The sequence below is a fragment of the Perognathus longimembris genome, chromosome 12, assembly GCF_023159225.1.
Source record: "Perognathus longimembris pacificus isolate PPM17 chromosome 12, ASM2315922v1, whole genome shotgun sequence".
NCBI lineage: Eukaryota > Metazoa > Chordata > Mammalia > Rodentia > Heteromyidae > Perognathus > Perognathus longimembris.
In genome coordinates this window covers 34,296,418-34,316,130 of record NC_063172.1, presented here as the reverse complement: position 1 = coordinate 34,316,130, position 19,713 = coordinate 34,296,418, and the positions used below count along the sequence as shown (strand labels likewise).

Sequence of the window (19,713 nt, the reverse complement as noted above, 5' to 3'; positions counted from 1 at the left end):
CAGTCAAAATTGCTTATGTCATTATTCCTGCTTATAAACAGTTTAGAATAGTGAAAGTTGATGACATATGAAGTGCTTTTACTCGGGGTTACAAAGAACTTCTCTAATGAAAATCTAAAAAGATGTTTAAAGTTTACAGATAGGAACTGAAAAAGAAAGTCCTTTTTCCCCTTGTATATTTTGTATTATGATTTCTGGGTGCAATGGAGAAAAAATAAACAAATAATTACTATAAACACAATGCCCTTTGTACAATCATTCAACATTTTGCCACAAAGCAGACTGAAATGTATTTATTGGATACTTGGTACTTTTCCAGAACAGTGTATCTGTAATTAATTTGATATTATTCTTACTATGATATCCAACAATAAGTATAGAGGGGCAGCTATTAAATCCATTACAATCGAAACTAGAGACTTTCATTGTGTCCAAACAGGTTTCCATCATTTGAATTTTTATTGCTTCAGGACAGATACCTATGCTTATATGATTGTAAAACTTTCAAATACAGAAGTCCCTATGTAGTTTAGGTAACAAAGCCTTTCTTCTTCATGTCCATATTCCTGATCAACTGATGGATGCTTTCTTCCTCCAGAGGAGTTCTATAATATTCTTTAAATTTTTCTCATGTAATGGAATTTAGTTTCTTTTTCCTCTGTACAGTTCTATGAATTTAAGCACATTCATAAATTTATGTAACTGCCACCATATTATATATAAGATATAGAAGGTCACTCAAAACAACCATGTAGTCACCACTCTCTACATTAATAACTCCAGCAACCACCAAGTAACTGTCCATTTATAAAGCTTTGACAAACTTTCAACAATGAGGCATTGAAGTGGTGATATCTTCTTTCTTTTAACATAGTCTTTTTGATTTATTCAAGTTGTACGTTTCAGCAGTGCATTCTTCTCTAGTGCTGAGTAGTATTAAATTGTAAAAAGGAATCTGAGTTTATTAATTCATTTCCATAAGTATATTTTGGTTATTTTCCATTTGGAAAGTTTAACTAGAGTACAAGTGTATAAATTCTTATGGGGACATTGTTTTCCTTTATCTAGGGATGGAACTTGTGAGTCTGGTGAATAAATGTATGTTTAACTCTGAAAAACTGCTTGACAAACATTATTTCAAGTGTATATTTTCACCTTTTTACATTCCCACGGACAATATTAATACTACTGTCACTTGGTATGTTTTATGTACATTTTTAAAATGTTTTGGAATACTTATAATTTAGTATAATATCTTATAGTCCATTTTATTTCGGTAAGGTCATTCCGAGTGTTTGTCATTCTGAGTTTCTTATCTCTGTTAATTTAATTAAAGGTTCTACAACAGTTTTGATCTTTCTTATAATAAGCTCCTGGTTGTTGATTTATTTTTCTATTTCTTTCTACTCTAATATTATTTCCTTCCTTCTGTTTATCTTGACTTTAAGTTTGAGCTTCATGTTCTAGCAGGTCTTCACAGAAAATTACATTATTGATTTAAAATTTTTATTCTTTACAATACTCTTTACCAGGTGCACATTTTGAGGTTATATGACTGTGTTCTCACTGTATCTTGTAACTTTTATGACATAGTATGAATTATTTTAACTTGATACAAGGTAGTTACCTTATTTTTTTCAGTTATTTACAAAGGTACTGGTAATGAACATATTTTCAATTTGGTTTCTATACAAATTTCTTCAGTGAGCAATTTCTAATTTCAGTCTATCATATTAGAGAAAAAATAGTATAAGTTTCCAATTCACCTAAATTTGTTGAGGATTGCTTAACAGACAAATACATAGTCTGAAGGATCTTCTTGATATCTCTTCCAGAAGAATTAGTCTTCTTACTAAAAAATGTCTTGTATCTCAACTAGCTTATCATAGTTTGTTCAAAATAAGTTCATATAGTCACACTGGTTCTTTGGAAACAGTTTTGCTAGTATATCTTTTCTTATTTTGTAATCTGGCAAGTACTTGGAGACTTGAATTTAAAGGGTGCTGTTAGGAAAAAATCATGTTTCCTATCCATATACTATCTTCTACCTTTTAAATGACTAATTCATTTTCACTTCCCATAACTAATGACAAAAAATGCATGTTTGGCTTTTTTTCTGTGTAGCTGCAGCCATTTTGTTCATCAGTTCCTTTCCCACTGTTTTCATTAATGCCAAATTGATTTCAATAGTATGTAAATACATGACTCATTCCTTCTTTTTCAGGATATTGTCACACATATTGTATATAAATAAATTTAAATCCTTGATATAGCATAATTGTTGATACAAATATCTTTTAAATTAGAATAAGAAAAAATAATATAAAAGACATTTAAATTTATTTTATTTTTATGCATTTACAGGTACTAATTTACTTTTGCTCATGTTATTTTTGTGTGTGATGATTCAAGTTCCTTCCTCTATGCTTTCATTTCAGTTGGAAATAAGGTATTTCTTATTTGGTAAATCTTTTGACGAATTATCTCAATTTATGTTTATCTCGGTGTCTTAGTTCTCAGTTTTTTTAATTTAAGAAATAACTGAGCTAGATTCAAAATTCTTTCTTTCTTTTTTTTTTTTTTTTTTTTTGCCAGTCCTGGGGCTTGGACTCAGGGCCTGAGCACTGTCCCTGGCTTCTTTTTGCTCAAGGCTAGCACTCTGCCACTTGAGCCACAGCGCCACTTCTGGCCATTTTCTGTATATGTGGTGCTGGGGAATCGAACCCAGGGCCTCATGTATATGAGGCAGGCACTCTTGCCACTAGGCCATATCCCCAGCCCTCAAAATTCTTGATTAATGGTTCTTTATGGTTAGCACACTGTAAGCAATGAGTCTTTGCTTCTAATATTTACTCCTTATATTTTTGATAGTTGGTCTATGTTGTGGCCACCCATAAAGCCCGTTCATGCTATAGTCATGCTTTCCTTCGGCCTCTGACTTCAACTTCATGCATGATCAAAGACAAAGGGCTGGCCCAGAGGTTAGCACACCAGCCATGTCTGGCCTAAGTGATTATATATACCCTTGGACCCTTTGTTCTATACATGGATACAATTCTTAAATTTTTTTTACATATTAAGTGTTCCCTATAATGAATATAATTTCTTTTTGTGTATAATTTTACTTGCTACATAGAGGTTTCAATTGACTTTTAAAGATGTGTTAGGGATTGCAATTGATCTTCACTGGCACCAAGACTTGGACAGGGTGCATCCCCAGGGTAGAGCTCCCAGAGTGCAGTTGTACCAAGACTTGAGTCAAGGCAGTCCTGATGGTAGTCTATCTATTTAAATACTCCAGAGCTGAACTAAGTCTGTATATAAAACTTCTCTTAAAAATTATCAAAATGTATCCAGGTGCAGTAGCTCAAGCCTGCAATTCTAGCCACCTGGGATGAAGAAATTGAGAGATCATAGTTCATGCCAGCTTGGGCATAAAAGTTTGTGAGACTGCATCTCAATCCATAGCTGGCTGCAGTGGCACTTGCCTGCTGTCCTCAGTGACACAGGAAAGAATAAGTAGGAGGGTCACAGGCCAGGCATAACTCAAGATCCTACCTCAAAAATGATCAGAAGAAGATGAAAAGAAGGGGTGTGGCATGGTTCAAGTGGCAGAGCATCTGCCCAGTAAATATGAGGCCCTGAGTTGAAACACTGCTAAAATATTGTGAAGATGCTTAAATATTTAAAAATAATTCTCAGCTCTGCTTGTCTGAAGGAGATACTGTCTTCTGCACACAGAGAAATAAGAGAACAGCTGGAAGTAACTTAGTGGATGAGGTAGGGTCAAATGATATGTGAATGTTTCAAAACCATTCACCAATATCTATAAAATTATTTTTTGAATTAAAAATATATTTTATACTTTATACTTTTATCAACACATTTGCAAAAAATAACAAACACAAAGAAAATCAAATAACTTTGGAAGCAGAGTTCATAGCTTTCTGTCCACATATGTGGCAATTCTGGGTTGCTGGTAGAAGAAAATCAACATTCATAAAATCCTTACTACTATATATCAAACATAAGTTAAGATCATAGGCAGTAGTTTGTCAAATCCACATTTCTCTGTAAGACCAACCACACTAAATACCTAGGTTTTCCCAATCATGCTTTTTATGTAGTAGTTCTATAAAAGAAAAAAGGATGTGTTATTATTTAGCTATGGGCTTATTCCAATGATGAAAAATAGTAAATCCATTTATCCCTTCTCATACCTGGCAAAACAATGAAAATATCCTGAAAAACTAACAAATTATTAAAACCTTCCACCAATAACTTAGCTTCAGAGGTATTCATTCTTATGTAGAATCAATAAAATGTGATTAAAAAAAAAGAAAAAGGCAACCTGACTCCTCAAAAAGTCAACAATTATACAACAAAAGATCAGATCATTTTCTATCTATAAGGGTGTCAGTGTGGCGCACACTCATAATCCTAGCTACTCAGGAGGTTGAGATCTGAGGATCAAAGTTTCAAGCAAGCTTGGGCAGGAAAGTTCATGAGACTCTTATCTCCAGTAAACTATGCAGAAAAAGCCAGAAGTGGCACTGTGGGTCAAATGGTAGAGCAATGGAGCAAAAGAAGCTCAGGTACAATGCCCAGGCCCAGAGTTCAAGCCACAAGCCCAGCAAAAACAAAAACAAAAACAAAGTCAGAAAAGGAAAAAGAAATGCAACTCATTTTAGGGTGAAAGAATGGAAAATATTTGAAGTAGATAGTAATTCAGACAAAATAGTCAATAAATTTCAGAATTAAAGAACATCATAGATCGGATAATCTCATCACACATTTATAGAACATTACACCAAATAGATACAGAATAAACATTCTTCTCAGCTGCTAAGAATGTTCTCCAAAATAAGCCATAGGTTAACATGTAAAAAGCAAGTCAATAAATTCAAGAAAATTTACATAACGTCCTCTATTTTTACCAAAATGGCATTGCTATAAAACTAAATGAACACCAAAAAAATGTCATAAAATATTCAACCACAAGAACACAGAAAAATGCACAGTTGAGCAATCAAATGGTGGTCAAAGAAATGAGATAGGATTTTATAAAATATAAATGAAAAGGAAAAGGAGAACAAAATTACAAAAATATAAGGCACTGCTAAGTGGAAAAAAATTTAGCTGTAGGCATCTATATTAAAAAATAAAAAACTCGGAGAGACATTAAACAACCTAACACTATACCTCAAGCTCTTAAAAATAACTAGCAAAGCCAGGTGCCTGTAGCTCATGCCTCTAATGGTTGCTACTCCGGTGGCTAAAATATAAGGATTTTGAGGTTCAAAGCCAGCCAGGTCAGAAAAAACCTTGAGACTCTAATCTTCAACTAAATACCAGAAAACCAGAGTCGGCTGTGGCTCCAAGAGGTAGAACACTAGCCTGGAGTAAGGGAACTCAGGGACAGCGCCCAGGGGCCTGAGTTCAAGCCACATGACCCTCCCCCCCCCCCAAATAAAAACAATGAACCTAGCAAAACCCAAAATTAGTTGGTGGCAAGCAATAATAAATATTAGGTAGGGAATAAAAAATAGAAAGAATCAGTGAGTTAAAATATTGTTTCTTTGAAAAAATAAATAACATTAACTAATATTTAGCAAAACTAATGATAAGAAAGAGACAGAGGATCTAACTTAATAAAATTTAAGATAAAGGGGTATCACAATGAATATTAATGAAATTCAGGGAATAGTTCAAAAACTTGTATTTATTTAAAAAAGAAAATATGGAAAAAATGGACAGACAAACTTCTAGGTTCATGTATCTCACCTAAAATGACTCAAGAAAATATTACATTCTTAATTATTATGACACTAGTGATAGACAGTCTCCTAATCAAGCATAGCCTACAACAAGATGGATAAACCATTAATTCCATTACATTTTTAATGAATAGCTAATACCCAGGATGGCAAATTTATTCCATGCAATAGAAAGGGAAGTAACCTTTTAAAAAAGGTTAATGAGATATAGTAGTAGAACAGTTATATACTGTTGGTAGTAGAGAATATAAATTAGTCACATCACTAAGAGAATCAGTATAGAGGTTCATCAAAACCCTGAAAATGAGACTATTATATGATTTTCCTTTACTACTTTCAGGTATATATCCAATGATCACCCTTGGTCCATAATGATGAATGGATAAAGAAAAAGTAGTACATATATATACAATGGAGTATTAGTCAGACATAAAGAATGGAACTAGAAATTGTGAGAGACATATATAGAATGTTGTTACTCAAATGTAGAATCTAGGCCTAAATGATAATAATGATATCGATATGACAGGATTATAAAAGGTAGATTACTTGAAAGGAGGAGTCAAGCAAGAAGAGACTGATTGAAGGGAAGGAATGATGCTAAATACCATCAAAACAATTATGTAGCCATCATCTACATTAAAAATGACCATAACCATATCTAGCTTCTTTTATTGAGATGATGTCTCACTAACTTCTCCTCTAAGGTGATTTCCACATCCTGAGTTGATGTGATTACAAGGACCTGCCCGCAAACTGGCATTATTAACATAGATGATGTGTAGAACTGCCCACAAAGTAACTGGTGTTGAGTAGGGTTCAACACCAATAAAAGATTGTATAATAAGTTGCTATGTAACCTACCCCTACCTCTTGGAGCTAATGATATAGCAGAGTGGAAGTGTCTCAGGCTACCTATGAAGTAAAAATAAGCCAAGTCTTTAGCAGATCCCAATAAAAAAGAGAGTAGTAGTTGCTCGGATTTTGGAATAATGCCCTATCTTTTTCATTAAGTAACAACTATTAAGAAACAATGTCTGAATTGCTCCCAAACTTTGAGACTGTCCACCTGGTCATGAGACTATGGCACTATTAGGGTTAAGCTACTGGTCATGAGTTGGGGGTTATCTAGTTCAAAAATTACAAAACTGAATGTGCCATTTAAACTTTTACAATGTTTATAGATAGCTCTTTATACTATTTGGCATCAGCTGCTATATTCTAGCTATCATTAGAGGTGACTAAAAGAAAGGTGGAAAATGCTCTCCTGGGTCAAAGTTTGAGTGATATATGTTATTGTTCAAGTTTTGCAGAAAGGGAAGCAGTAACCTAAGAAAGGCACAATATTACTCATTCTCTTGAATTGAAAGACAAGATTGGAGTTTTTAAAATTCCTATATGCAAACAGGAAAACTCATAGCACTGATTAGGATAAATTAGGATGGTAGTCAAAAATGAAAAGCTTTTTTTCAAAACACAGTGATGTACCACATTTTCCTGATCCATTCGTCTACTGAGGGGCATCTGGGTTGGTTCCATATTTTAGCTATGACAAATTGTGCTGCGATGAACATTGTTGTTGTTGTGCTGGTGGCTTTAGTGTGTTCTTGTTTGTGGTCTTTGGGGTAGATGCCCAAAAGTGGGGCTGCTGGGTCATATGTTTAGCCTTCTGAGGAATCTCCATACTGCTTTTCAGAGTGGCTGAACCAGTTTACATTCCCACCAATGAAGTAGGGTTCCCTTTTGGCCACATCCCCTCCAACATTTAATATTGTTAGTTTTCTTGATAAAGGACATTCTTCCTGGGGTAAGGTGGAATCTCAATGTTGTTTTGACTTGCATTTCTTTTATGGCCAGTGATGTAGAGCACTTTTTCATATGTCTCTTGGCCATTCTCATTTCCTCATCAGAGAAGTCTCTTTTTAAGTCTTTGGCCCACTTGTTGAGGGGGCTGTTATGCCGCTATCAGAAAGAATGTAATTGCCCCATTCGTAAGGAAATGGAAGGATTTGGAAAAAAATATACTAAGTGAAGTGAGCCAGACCCAAAGAAACATGGACTCTTATGGTCTCCCTCACAGGGAATAATTAGCATAGGTTTAGGCTAGTCACTATGAATTCATAAGATGCTGCTAAGTGAAATGAACTCCATGTTATGGAAACGAATGTTATATCACTGTTGTAATTACTTTCAATATGTCATGTGAAACCGTAGCTTCTATTGTTGATGATCCTCTTGTATCCCCTTCCTGTGGTTGTCCTGGTGCTATCACTGTATCTTATCTGAGTACACTGGATACTGTATATACTGGTATTAGTACTAGGGAAGTGAAAAGAAATGTCAAAATCGAGAGAAAAAGGAGAAAAAGACAAACGACTCCAAAAGCTATACTTGCAAAACCATTTGGTATAAACCAACTAACCACCTCATGGAGGGAGAGAGAAAAGGGAAGGGGGGAATGAGGGAGGAGGTAACAAACAGTACAAGAAATGTAACCAAGGCCTAACGTATAAAACTGTAACCTCTCTGTACATCACTTTGACAATATTACATAAGTAAATAAAAAAAAAAACCACAGTGATGTCAGAAGAGACAGGAGAATATATGAGGAAACACTTGTGGTAACTACTAAGACTACTCCTGAAGTTTAAAAGTAATTAGGAGATTCATTAAAAGCACAGAGTGTACAGAATTAAGTTTTGTATGTCTTCTAAAGGATAAAACCATCAACAAACTCAATGATTAGAGATAAAAAGATCTAGAATGATTATTGTAAGAAGTCATAAATTACAACTAATTGAATTGAGAATAGGAACTTCAACCTTTATTTCTTCACTTGCTCGTAGAATATAATTTTTCCTATATAAACAGTTGCCCTATAAATTTCATGATTTAAAAATATTCCTTTCTTTTACTTTAAACTGGATCATTTGAACACACACACAACACACACACACATACACAAACGTCTCAAGATTTTGGACTTAGAGAACGGCAGGTCAGGTTCGACTGGGATACCTATTTGTGGGACAGGGACAAAGACAGAGACGGACAGAGAGAGAAAGATAACAGAGAGAGAAGCAGAAAAAAGGTTGAGATTGACTAATTACAGTAGGTAATCCTTTTGGAAGAAGATTTGCCATGAACTGAAATGATTTTCTCTTTTCAATACCAGTTTTACCTTGTTTTTACTCTGGAATCATAGTTATATTCATCTCTGGTTACTACTTTATAAATAACCAAAGTAAAATACACATGGATTCTATTAGATTTCTAAAATCATCTTTATCTAAAAGATAAAGATTACCTTTCAGTTTTGTTCCAGTTAGTTAGAAAACATCCATTTAATATGTGTACAGCTTTCAAAAAAAAAGGCACATCTCGCAATTTGTCTCTAATTTCACCTATTAAACACAGATTAGAAATACAAAGAATTTATGGTACACAGCTGACAGACTTCCCTGCTTCACTTCTGAAAAGTTGAAATATCAACTTTAAAAAGCTGAATATCAACTAAAACCAATCATAATTAAAAGTACATATTTGCTGAGCACTGGTGATTTACACCTATAATTATAGCTACTAGGAGGCTGTGGTCTGAGGATCATTGTTCAAAGATAGCCTGGGAAAGGAAAGTCCATGAGACTCTTTCTCTAATTCAAAAATTCAGATGAGGACCTATGGTTCAAGTCACAGAGCACTAGTTTTGAACAAAAAAGCTTATTGAGGGCTGGGGATATAGCCTAGTGGCAAGAGTGCCTGCCTCGGATGCACGAGGCCCTAGGTTCGATTCCCCAGCACCACATATACAGAAAACGGCCAGAAGCTGCGCTGTGGCTCAAATGGCAGAGTGCTAGCCTTGAGCGGGAAGAAGCCAGGGACAGTGCTCAGGTCCTGAGTCCAAGGCCCAGGACTGGCCAAAAACAAAACAAAACAAAAAAAAGCTTATTGACAGTGCCTAGAACCTGAGTTCAAGGACAAGGACCAGCACACACACACACACACACACACACACACAATCTTTTAAAAAAATATGTCTGCATATTTTCATGGTTATTTGTATCTATTTTGCAAAATAAATCTATAATCTGTTTTATTAAAAAAAAGGAATTTAAAAGCCATTCTAAGTTATAATTTTTAATCAAAAGTCCTTAATGTTGAAAGTTCATTTCCTTATATATCCAGTATGATTATAACATACATACTTAAGTATATTTTCAAAATATACTTAAAGCTGGCTACTGGTGGCTCATGCCTGTGATCATAGCTACTCAGGAGACTGAGATGAGAGGATAGTCGTTCAAAGCCAGCCCAGGCAGGCAAGTACATAAGACTTTTACCTCTAATTAAATGCCAAAAGGCTGGAAGTGGAGCTCAGGTGGTAGAGAGCTAGTTCTTAGCAAAAGAGCTCAGGGCACTGGGCAGTACTGCCCAGGATGGACATACATGCACAAAATATGTTGAAAACCTTATATTTAAGTAGATTCTAATAAAACACATTAATGTTTATAGATATGAAATATATTTAATGAATATAGAAAATGTTATCACCATTATTTCTTATAACTCATATTACATTATTTTAAGAAAGAATACTGGAGTTTATATACTAAATAATATTCAATATAAAATCTGTATGTCTTATTTCATAATTAAAGCAGTAGTCAGTTGTAATTATTAAATGCTTGTGACAGGAAGGTTTTCTAAATTTTAAGAAAGATTATTGAACTGCTTTTGGGTATTTCTTGTTCAGTTCTTTACCTTTGGCCAGAAAAAAGACAGAATCTTTACCCTTTGTTGGCACTGCTTTCAAAGCTCATTATCATGTGAATATCTGCTTATTGTTTTATAAATGTTCATTTGTCAGAGGCTCACTGTTTTTTCTCTTTCTCCATAGTCAACTTTACACTAGCCACAATCATTATCATCATGTGGCAGTAGTGCTCTTGCTCTGCCTTTGCTGCTTTAAAAATTAATGCACTGTTATTTTCTGAATACTGCATAAGCTGCTTATGAGTACATTATGCTATCAAGCAAGCACATGCAGAAAAGCTTCCTAAACTGTTATTCTTTCAATGAAAATACAGCTGGTTCTGCTTCAAAGGCACATCTTTTCACCTGCAAATGGACTTGCTCCTACACTTATTCCTCAATTCATTGTCTTTTATTTGTGTCTGGAAATCTTTAATTGCCTTTAATTAGAAAAAAGTAAATTCAGTGCTTTAATCTTGCGAATACATTCAATCATAATTCTGTCTGGGATGAATACCAAGTTCTATTCACTGTCTGATCTCTATAACAAAGATATGTAATTTATTGTCCATTTATATAGACCACATCAATTAAGATACAATAGAAAAGCAGAGAGATAAGAGTCAAAATATTTGAAAAGAAAAATTTGCAATCTAAATTTAATTACCAATGAATTATTGGAAGATGAGTTATTTACAGCATGCCAAAAATACTGACAAATAATATTTGCTAATCAACAGTGAAGACTTTTTATATTACCTACAACATTTTTGGAATAATTTCTCAATAGCTGCTTCAAATCCCTTCTCCCTCCTCCCTTTTTCAAAAGGCAAAGCATTATTACATGAAATCTTACTTTTTTCATGTTTTCAGAATTACATATAAAGAACCATATGCAACAATTTCCTAACTGCCTTAGGCACACAATTTTTAAGTACTACATTACCGACCACTGTACATGTAATTATAGGAGACTCATCACAAAACCAAAATCTTAGCAAACTACAAGAGACAGAAAAGCTATTGACTGAGCCAAATTTTAAATGTACATCAGAAAATTATGAAAATAGTAATTAATTTGATAAAGGATCAATTATGACAAAACAGAAACACAATAAAAATAGATCTAATGGATTACAAAATAGTGCAACTTTATATTTAGCCAATCATACAAAATGAGAGCATATGTTCCCTCAACAAAAAAAGGGATTATCTATTAAAGCAAAATTAGCAAAAAAAAAAAAAAAAAAGGATTTTATTAAAATTGTTTAGAGATGTATGTCCTATAGAGACAAGCTGTTAAACTAATCCATAAAAATGAAAATGTATTCCAAGCATTTTGTTTTAATGGTGTTATAAAGGAAATTCAAACAAATGATAATTTTGCAATGCTAGGACTGAACAAATTGACTTAAAAGCATACACTATAAAGTATCTATTGTTATTGAATATGTAAGTGCAAAGCTTTGTGTTACTAAGAAATTAAACTATAAGTTGTTCTTATGTCATTAATTAATTTCAAAGGAAGCAACATACAAGTTATACATAGGGAGAAGTCGTAGTTTATCAAAATATAAAACAAAAGAAGACAACACCTCTAACAGCAAAAAAAAACCAAAAAACCCCAAAACCACTACTAAATATTTACGAAGCTCCAATAAGTAAAGTACCCTGGGGGAAATAAAGAAATAAAATGAAAGAAACACAAAAAAAGTTCTTCAGATATATAAATTCAGGAAATTTTCATAGAAACACATTTTGATTGAATGTAAACATTAAAACACTTTTCATACAATAGACATGGCAAGCAATTAAGATTAATATAATAACACAAGTTAAACAAATGGTACACAGAATTTAAGTACTCACCAGAGATACAAAGTATATAAGAATTAAAAGTTTAAGGTTACAGGAATATTAAAATTTCACAGATACAAACAGAAATTATATATGAAAAACAGGAGAAAATAACTAGTATGACTCAAAATGTTTGTTACTTCTTACATTTCTTTAAGTCAAATATAACACAAAAATGTTTATGGAATAAAATTGCCTTATAAAACTTAACCTAAAAATTAAATGAATGCACAATTTAAAAATTAGAAAATTAAAAGGAATGGTGCAAGCTAATCAGAGAAATGAATTACAATGAATACTTTCACTATTAATGAAAAAATGAAATTAAGGAAATTGAAAGCATTCATAATAAATATTATAAGATTAAATGTGCTTAAAAATAAAAATTCTTAGGCTACACAAAAAATGAAAATACATTAAGATATAGATAAGAATAAGATGTTAGAAAACAAAAAAACATATGAAACAAAAAAAGTAAGTTATCAGTATCAAAATGGGCACTAAGAAAATGCTTCATAAGTACTTTATAAACAGGATATTAGAGTAGAAAAGGTAGAAATAACATATGCAAATATTAATTCACAAAGGCTAAGCAACAAAAATTATACAACATAATTAAAAAATTAGAAACTTGGTATTTTAGGATACTTTAACTATTTTCACACCAAATGACAGCTAAAACATATCACATACAAAATGTACTGGAGAACCATAATTTATGTGAGTTATATTATATCTGAATTTTTTTTGTAAATCTGTACTTTTCAAGCACAGAAGAAATGTTATAAAAACTGACTACATACCATAAAAGAGAGCTTAGTAATAGAAAATAGTCTCCAAATAAAAAATACAAAAATCGACTTGTGTAAAAAATCAAGTGAACAATTTTGTATAAACTGAAACTAAATTGTTATCAACTTAAATTAGATTACAGTATTTGTGACCCAAAGTAAAGAACAATAGTAGATACTAAAAAGATAAGGAATCCAAATATAACACTATGAAAATCATTACACTGAAAACAAACAAAATAACTACAAAACAGAAAACAATCTAAATGGCAATAGCCATTCCTTTTCTATTGATACTTACTTTTTTAAGTGGACAAAAATCACTAGTCAAAAGATAGCATGGCTGAGAGAATTTGGAAAAGATCCAACTATATGCTCTCAATAAAAAAAACTCCCTTTAGATTTAATGACACACACTGGTAGAAAGTAAAAGTATGGAAAAAGATACTTCATACAAATGGTAACAAAAAAAGAGAGAGTGACTTGTTAGATGCTAAAATCTGCAGATAATCCTTCATACTTTACATCATCAGTACCTATACAAATGCAAACACTATGAGAATCCTGGTCATACTATGTTGTTTACAAAATATAACAAGAAGTCTGACCATGCTCATCACAGATGCAATTCTTTTCAAATATTTTCATCAATTTGTCCTGAGTTGAATCTATGGATACAGAAAGCCTAATATAGAGGCATTCAAAATCATAATAGATACTGTACTATACCCATTATGTCTGAAAAAATTATGCAGAATATTTCACTCTGCAGCAACAGATAGACATTGCTTTCCAATGCATACTAACATTCTCCAGAATGGATAATATGCTAGTTAGCAAAGTACATTTTTACAAATTTAAAAAGATTGAAATCAATCAAAATATATTTGCTACTACCAAAGAATAAAACTAGATATAAATGATAATTTTTGTTTCCTCCAAAATTCTTATTAAACTGTAATCCTTGAATTCATAGGTTGATGATATTGGAGGTGATACCTTAGCAAAAAAAGGGATCACATAGAATTATCAGCATAGAGCCCATGATGGAACTGGTGGCTTGATAAGTAAAGAAATATAGAGATTAGGTGTGGTAGTACACTGTAATCTCAGCTGCTTGGGAGCAGAGGTATGAAGATAGCAGTTTGAGGCTAGTCACAACTAAAGAGAAAGGTTCTATCTAAAAAACAAATTAAAAGAAAAAGGATGTGGCATGACTCAAGTGGTACCGTACTTGCTTCACAATACAAAGGCCTTACTTTAGTTCACACTCTAGTACTGCCAAAAAACAAAGAAATATAGACTGAACTGCTACATGCTTTCTCTGTCTTTCCATGTGTTTTCCTCTGACATGCTATAATGACAAGAGGTTCTCATTAGATACCAGTGCTATGGCCCCAGGTTCCAGAGACATTAGCTGCAAAAATAAAATAAACAAATCTTCTCTTTACATAATAAGATGTCTTGAGTATTTTTCTTATAACAATAAAGAATAGACTGATTCAATACTATTATAGTAACAATGTCTACATTAAATAAATAAGCATTGTGATCAAAGCCTAATTTATAACACAGAGAAGTAGAAAAAGAACTACGGTCAAAGTTATAGATGGGCAAATATAATAAAGATTAGGGTAAGGAATAAGAGAAATAGAGAATAGCAAAAAAATAACAAAACTGACAGTGAGTCCTTTGAGATATAAACAAAATTGCCAAACCATTTCTAGACTAAGTAAATGAAAAAGGAGATAGCACAACTGATTATCACAGAAATTAAAAGGATTATAGTACACTGTTACTAATGATTATACACCAACTAACTATTGATCTAGGAGAAACTGGTCTGCTTCTAGAAAAAAAATGTAACCTACCCAGAGTAAGTAATGAATAAGTTAAATACCTAAACAGAGAAATAACAAATGAGGAAACTGGATCAGTAATCATAAACCTTCCTACCAAAATCTTTCCCAGACCAGATGCCTTTACAGATGAATTTCACCAACATTTTAGAAAGAGCAAAAAATACCTACATTTTTAAACTTTTGTAAAACGAAATTAAAGATGAGACATTGTCAATTTCATTTCATGATTCAAAAACCAGATAAAAGTACCAGAATAAGATAAATCAACTGGCCAATATTTCTGATGATAATTATTACCAAGCTCCTCACCAAAATAGCAAAAAATGAAAAGTCACGTTGAAAAGGTAATTAATTCACAGGGAACCAATAGTATTCATCCTTGGAATTTAAGGTTACTTCAACATAAGCACAACAGTTGATATGGTATAAACACAAACAGAATAAGAGATTAAAAAAGCACATACTCATCTCAATAGATGCAGAAATATTTGACAAAATTCAACACACTTATATAACTAAAACCACTGAACAAATGAGGTGCAGAGGGAACATATCTCAACCCAAGAAAGAACTATGACAAACCAACAGTTAATGCCATATTCAATATTGAAAACACTGAAAGTTTTTCCTGTGTCATCATGAACAAAGCAAGCATGACCATTCTCACCACCTCCATCAAGTGGAGATAGATCCAGCAATTAGACAAGAAAAATAAAAGGTATTTAAACCAAGGAGTAAAAATATTTGTTCAAATAACCTGATACGTATATACTTCTGAAAACTCCATTTTAAAAAAATATATTAAATGTAAAGTGGCAGGGATACACATAAACTTACCAAAAAAAAAATCACTTACAGTTGCATTAGTTTACACTGACAAATTTTCTGAAAAATAAACTAAAAAACAATCCCATTTACAACATTGTCAAACAGAATAAAATAGAGATAAATTTAACATAACAGAGAAAGAAGTTGTACACAAATAGCTATCAAATAATCATGAAAGAAATTATAGTAGATGTAAGTAATGGGAAAGATTTTTAAGAATACTTAAAATGAGAGTAGGTAGGAATAAAAGGGAGCATAAACAGAGAAAGAGATTGGTTGTGGAAGAAACTTTGCCTTTTGCTTCTTACTAACTTGCTAATTGGTTATCTTTTCAACAAGGAGTATGTTTGGTGAACACTGATGATCTAAAACTTGAGGGTCTTTGTAATCTAGTATTAACTCCTTACAATATAATGTCCTTAAAAAGAAAAAAAGCACTTAGAGTTCCGTGAAAAACAGATAAACTTCTTGTCCGCTCTCTGTGCTGATATAAACAGAATTTTCCCTAGGAATCCTTTCTGAAGAATACAGGAGAATCTTAATCCCATCCTGGGAATGTCTTGTGTCTGGTCTTCCCTAAGCATTTACTTACAAACCCAAGTTATCTTTGTTCTAAGCTCAATTCTACAGAGAAAATAGCATTTGTTTAATTTATCATATTTTAATGGAGAATTGTGAGGTAATGACAGTATGGTCATTTAATTAGTAACAAAATTAAAATTATTAACACGGGTAAAAATAATGCTTTAGTATATAATATTTTGAAATGCTATCCAGAGTATTTAGCTTTCAGAGTTACAAAGCCTACTTTGGTTTTATTGAATTAATAAACTTATAAAAATTGAAACCTTATATGTACATGAAGTGCATAAACATTTATTGGCAAGGAAACTAGAGTCCTTCATTTATATATTTCATGTGAATTGGAGAAAATTATTTTTGTATTATCATGCATAATTGCTTTTACCTTTATCTTCATTCACAGGAGTCTATCAAAGGGAATTCATTGCTTACCAATTTGCTTTCTGTACTGATCAACAGGAAGTTTCACAGTGGAAGCATCTTTCCTACCCATCTTTGATCTCAAAAATGCCTGCTGAAAAGAATGAAAACAATTATAATGAAGTCCTTTAAAAAGACTATCTGCAAACTTCAGGAATCACTTATTCTTTAACATTCATTTTTAAAACAATGGGCAAAAATTCCTTGACTTACTCTGATTAGGTATTCAGAAAGAAAACAAATCTTCCAGATACATGATCAAGGTTACAGTTACTGGTAATTAAATTCTTCAATCATTTGTTCTTGGTAACATGGAATGTTACCAAGAACTATCAATATTCAATTAAGCCATACTATTAGAGAACACATCTGTAAAAGTGAAAAGCACATGCAATTTATTCAGAGAGTTGGAGTTGTAAATATATTTATTCTTCTGCCTTTTTCTTTCCAATTACTTCTATATTACACAAAAAGGAAGTTTGAATATCAGTTAACTTAAGTTTTATTTAAAAAAAATTACATCTATACATATACATTGGCTAATGATTATGTTTGGGTTCTAGTTCTACCCCTCATAATATAAACCATAAAATACACTGGTGTTTATTAATAGTCTCATTATATTAATTGATCTCTTCAATATTCAGCAAATTTCTCAAATTCAGTTCATTTGAATTTAAATATTTAAACACAGACTATACTCATGAAATCTATATATTCTCGTTATCTTATTCCAACTATATTTCATAACTCTAATTCAAAAACATAATTGAGTTCCTGTCATAGGAATCTGAATGGAAGTGATACAAATCATTTTCAAACCTGAGCATGAACGTTTCCAAGCAAAGACCTACTGGGAAAATGGCATACTACAGATATCTAACAATTTCCTATGTCTCCATGAACCTAAAATAACACAAGTGCATGGCTGCCAGAAAAGGTGGGTGTCATGGGAAAGGCAAAGGAGGGTAAAAGCAAAGCATGGACAGTTAGATATCAGGTAAAATCCAAAAATATTGGTGATGCCAGCCATCAATCAAGTGGGAAATTTCGCATGTGTTTTCAAGTCCATTTATTTGATGTTCACATCCATCCAGTTCATGGATAGAACTCTGGAAAATGTGGACACAAGTTTAGAAAATATGTCACAAGGACTGAAATATTAAGAAGCTACCCATACAGGAGTGTGAAATGAATGGTCAGAGTAGTAAATCAGGAAGAACAGTGTCATAAAAACACAGTTCAGGTAAGTAATGAGTAATGTGAAGTGCTGCAGAGGTGTTCGTTTGTTTGTTTGTTTGTGCCAGGCCTAAGGCTCAAACTCAAGTCCTGGGTGCTGTTGCTATGCTGTTTTGCTCAATGTAAGCACTCTACCACTTGAGCCACAGTTCCACTTTAGGCCCCTTTTCAGTGGTTAAACTGGAGATAAGAGTTTCATAAAGTTTCTGGCCCTGGGTAGCTTTGGACCTCAATCTTCAAATCTCAGGCTCTTGAGTAGCCATGATTACAGGTATGAGCTATTGGTACTTGATGAGAATCCAGTTTAAATGAGAACTGAAGGATGTCCACCAGCTTTGCATTTAGGAAACAGGAGGTGTCCTTGGAATAGTTGTTGTAGAGCAATTTAGTCAGAGTTACTTACAAGGAGCTGAACGTAATGAGTATATATGTGAGAAAATAGAGAAAACATACTGGTCCTGAAACAACAGTGTATTAAAGACACCCTAGCGGTTGCTTGTGCATGCATGAACCAAATAAAAGATCAGGCATGTGAATGTAGGAGCTGGGTGATGTGGAAAAGCCAAAGAAGCCAACTATAAACACTGGACAGTTAGAAAACAACAAGAAATTCATAGGCATTGAACTTTACATTTAGAAGAAATAACAGGCCATAAGGGAGCAATAAGCAATATGGTTATAAGGGGAGGAAATTACACACACACACACACACACACACACACACACACACACACACACACACACACACACCAGGAATGAAAGTAAAATGGAAGTCTTGGGAAGCCCCAAAGGCACAGAACCTGGCACTGCAAAACTACAGTTTAAGACAGGAGATTTGCATCTTATACATATAGTAGTGCCACTAGTATCACAGAGGGAACTCATCTTAGGAGAGGTAAGACACTGCATGTTTGCATCTACAAACCACTTAACGAAAATTTTGAAAAGAAAATAAGGTTAATATCATGATCTATTGAGATTCCAATGATTAAAATCATATCCAAAGAATACTGAGTATACATTTATATTACAAAAACAAAATCCAAAATTCTGCATTGACCTCAATAGCTAATGATTATTAGAGCTTGCTTGTGTTGATGTGTCCAGTCAAGAGTGATAGGGAGAATAAGTAGCAATTAGGTCAGCCACTATGCTTTGGTTTGGGCAGTAGAATTAGCCCTGGGCTGATAAGCCAGGTACCAGTAGCTCACCCCTGTAAACCCAGCCACTCCGGAGGCTGAGAACAGAGAATTGTGCTTCAAAGCCAGCTGGGGCAGGAAAATCCATGAGATTTTTATCTCCAATTAACCATCAGAAAACCAGAAGTGGCTCTATGGCTCCAAGTGATAGAGCTCTATATCAAGAACAATGCCCAGGCCCACAGATCAAGCCCCATGACTGACAAAAAAAAAAAAAAAAAAAAAAAAGGAACTGGACTGATTAAAAGAAAGGGACAAATGCTAGGGTTACAGCACACTGCTCCAACCACCAGAGATCAATCACTCAAGCCTAGCTAATCCTTTTGATTCTTAAATTGAAGAGAAAGTTTGGGCCAGATTTTTCAGGCAACAAAAACATAAAACAGGGAAAATTGATCAAAAATAA

At 33.1% G+C, this 19,713-nt stretch overlaps 1 protein-coding gene across 4 annotated transcripts in view; it reads right to left on the bottom strand.

Moving 5' to 3' along the window:
* The window catches only part of Triqk (triple QxxK/R motif containing), a 56,940-nt gene that overhangs the window by 10,270 nt on the left and 26,957 nt on the right, over window positions 1-19,713 (bottom strand). For 2 of the 4 annotated variants that reach the window (XM_048358812.1, XM_048358814.1), the window contains exon 2: window positions 16,882-16,963. In XM_048358812.1, coding sequence (XP_048214769.1) covers window positions 16,882-16,942 — 61 coding nt within the window. In that variant the 5' untranslated portion in view covers window positions 16,943-16,963. The remainder of the gene's footprint in view (window positions 1-16,881; window positions 16,964-19,713) is intronic. The other 2 variants (XM_048358813.1, XM_048358815.1) reach the window with 1 other exon arrangement.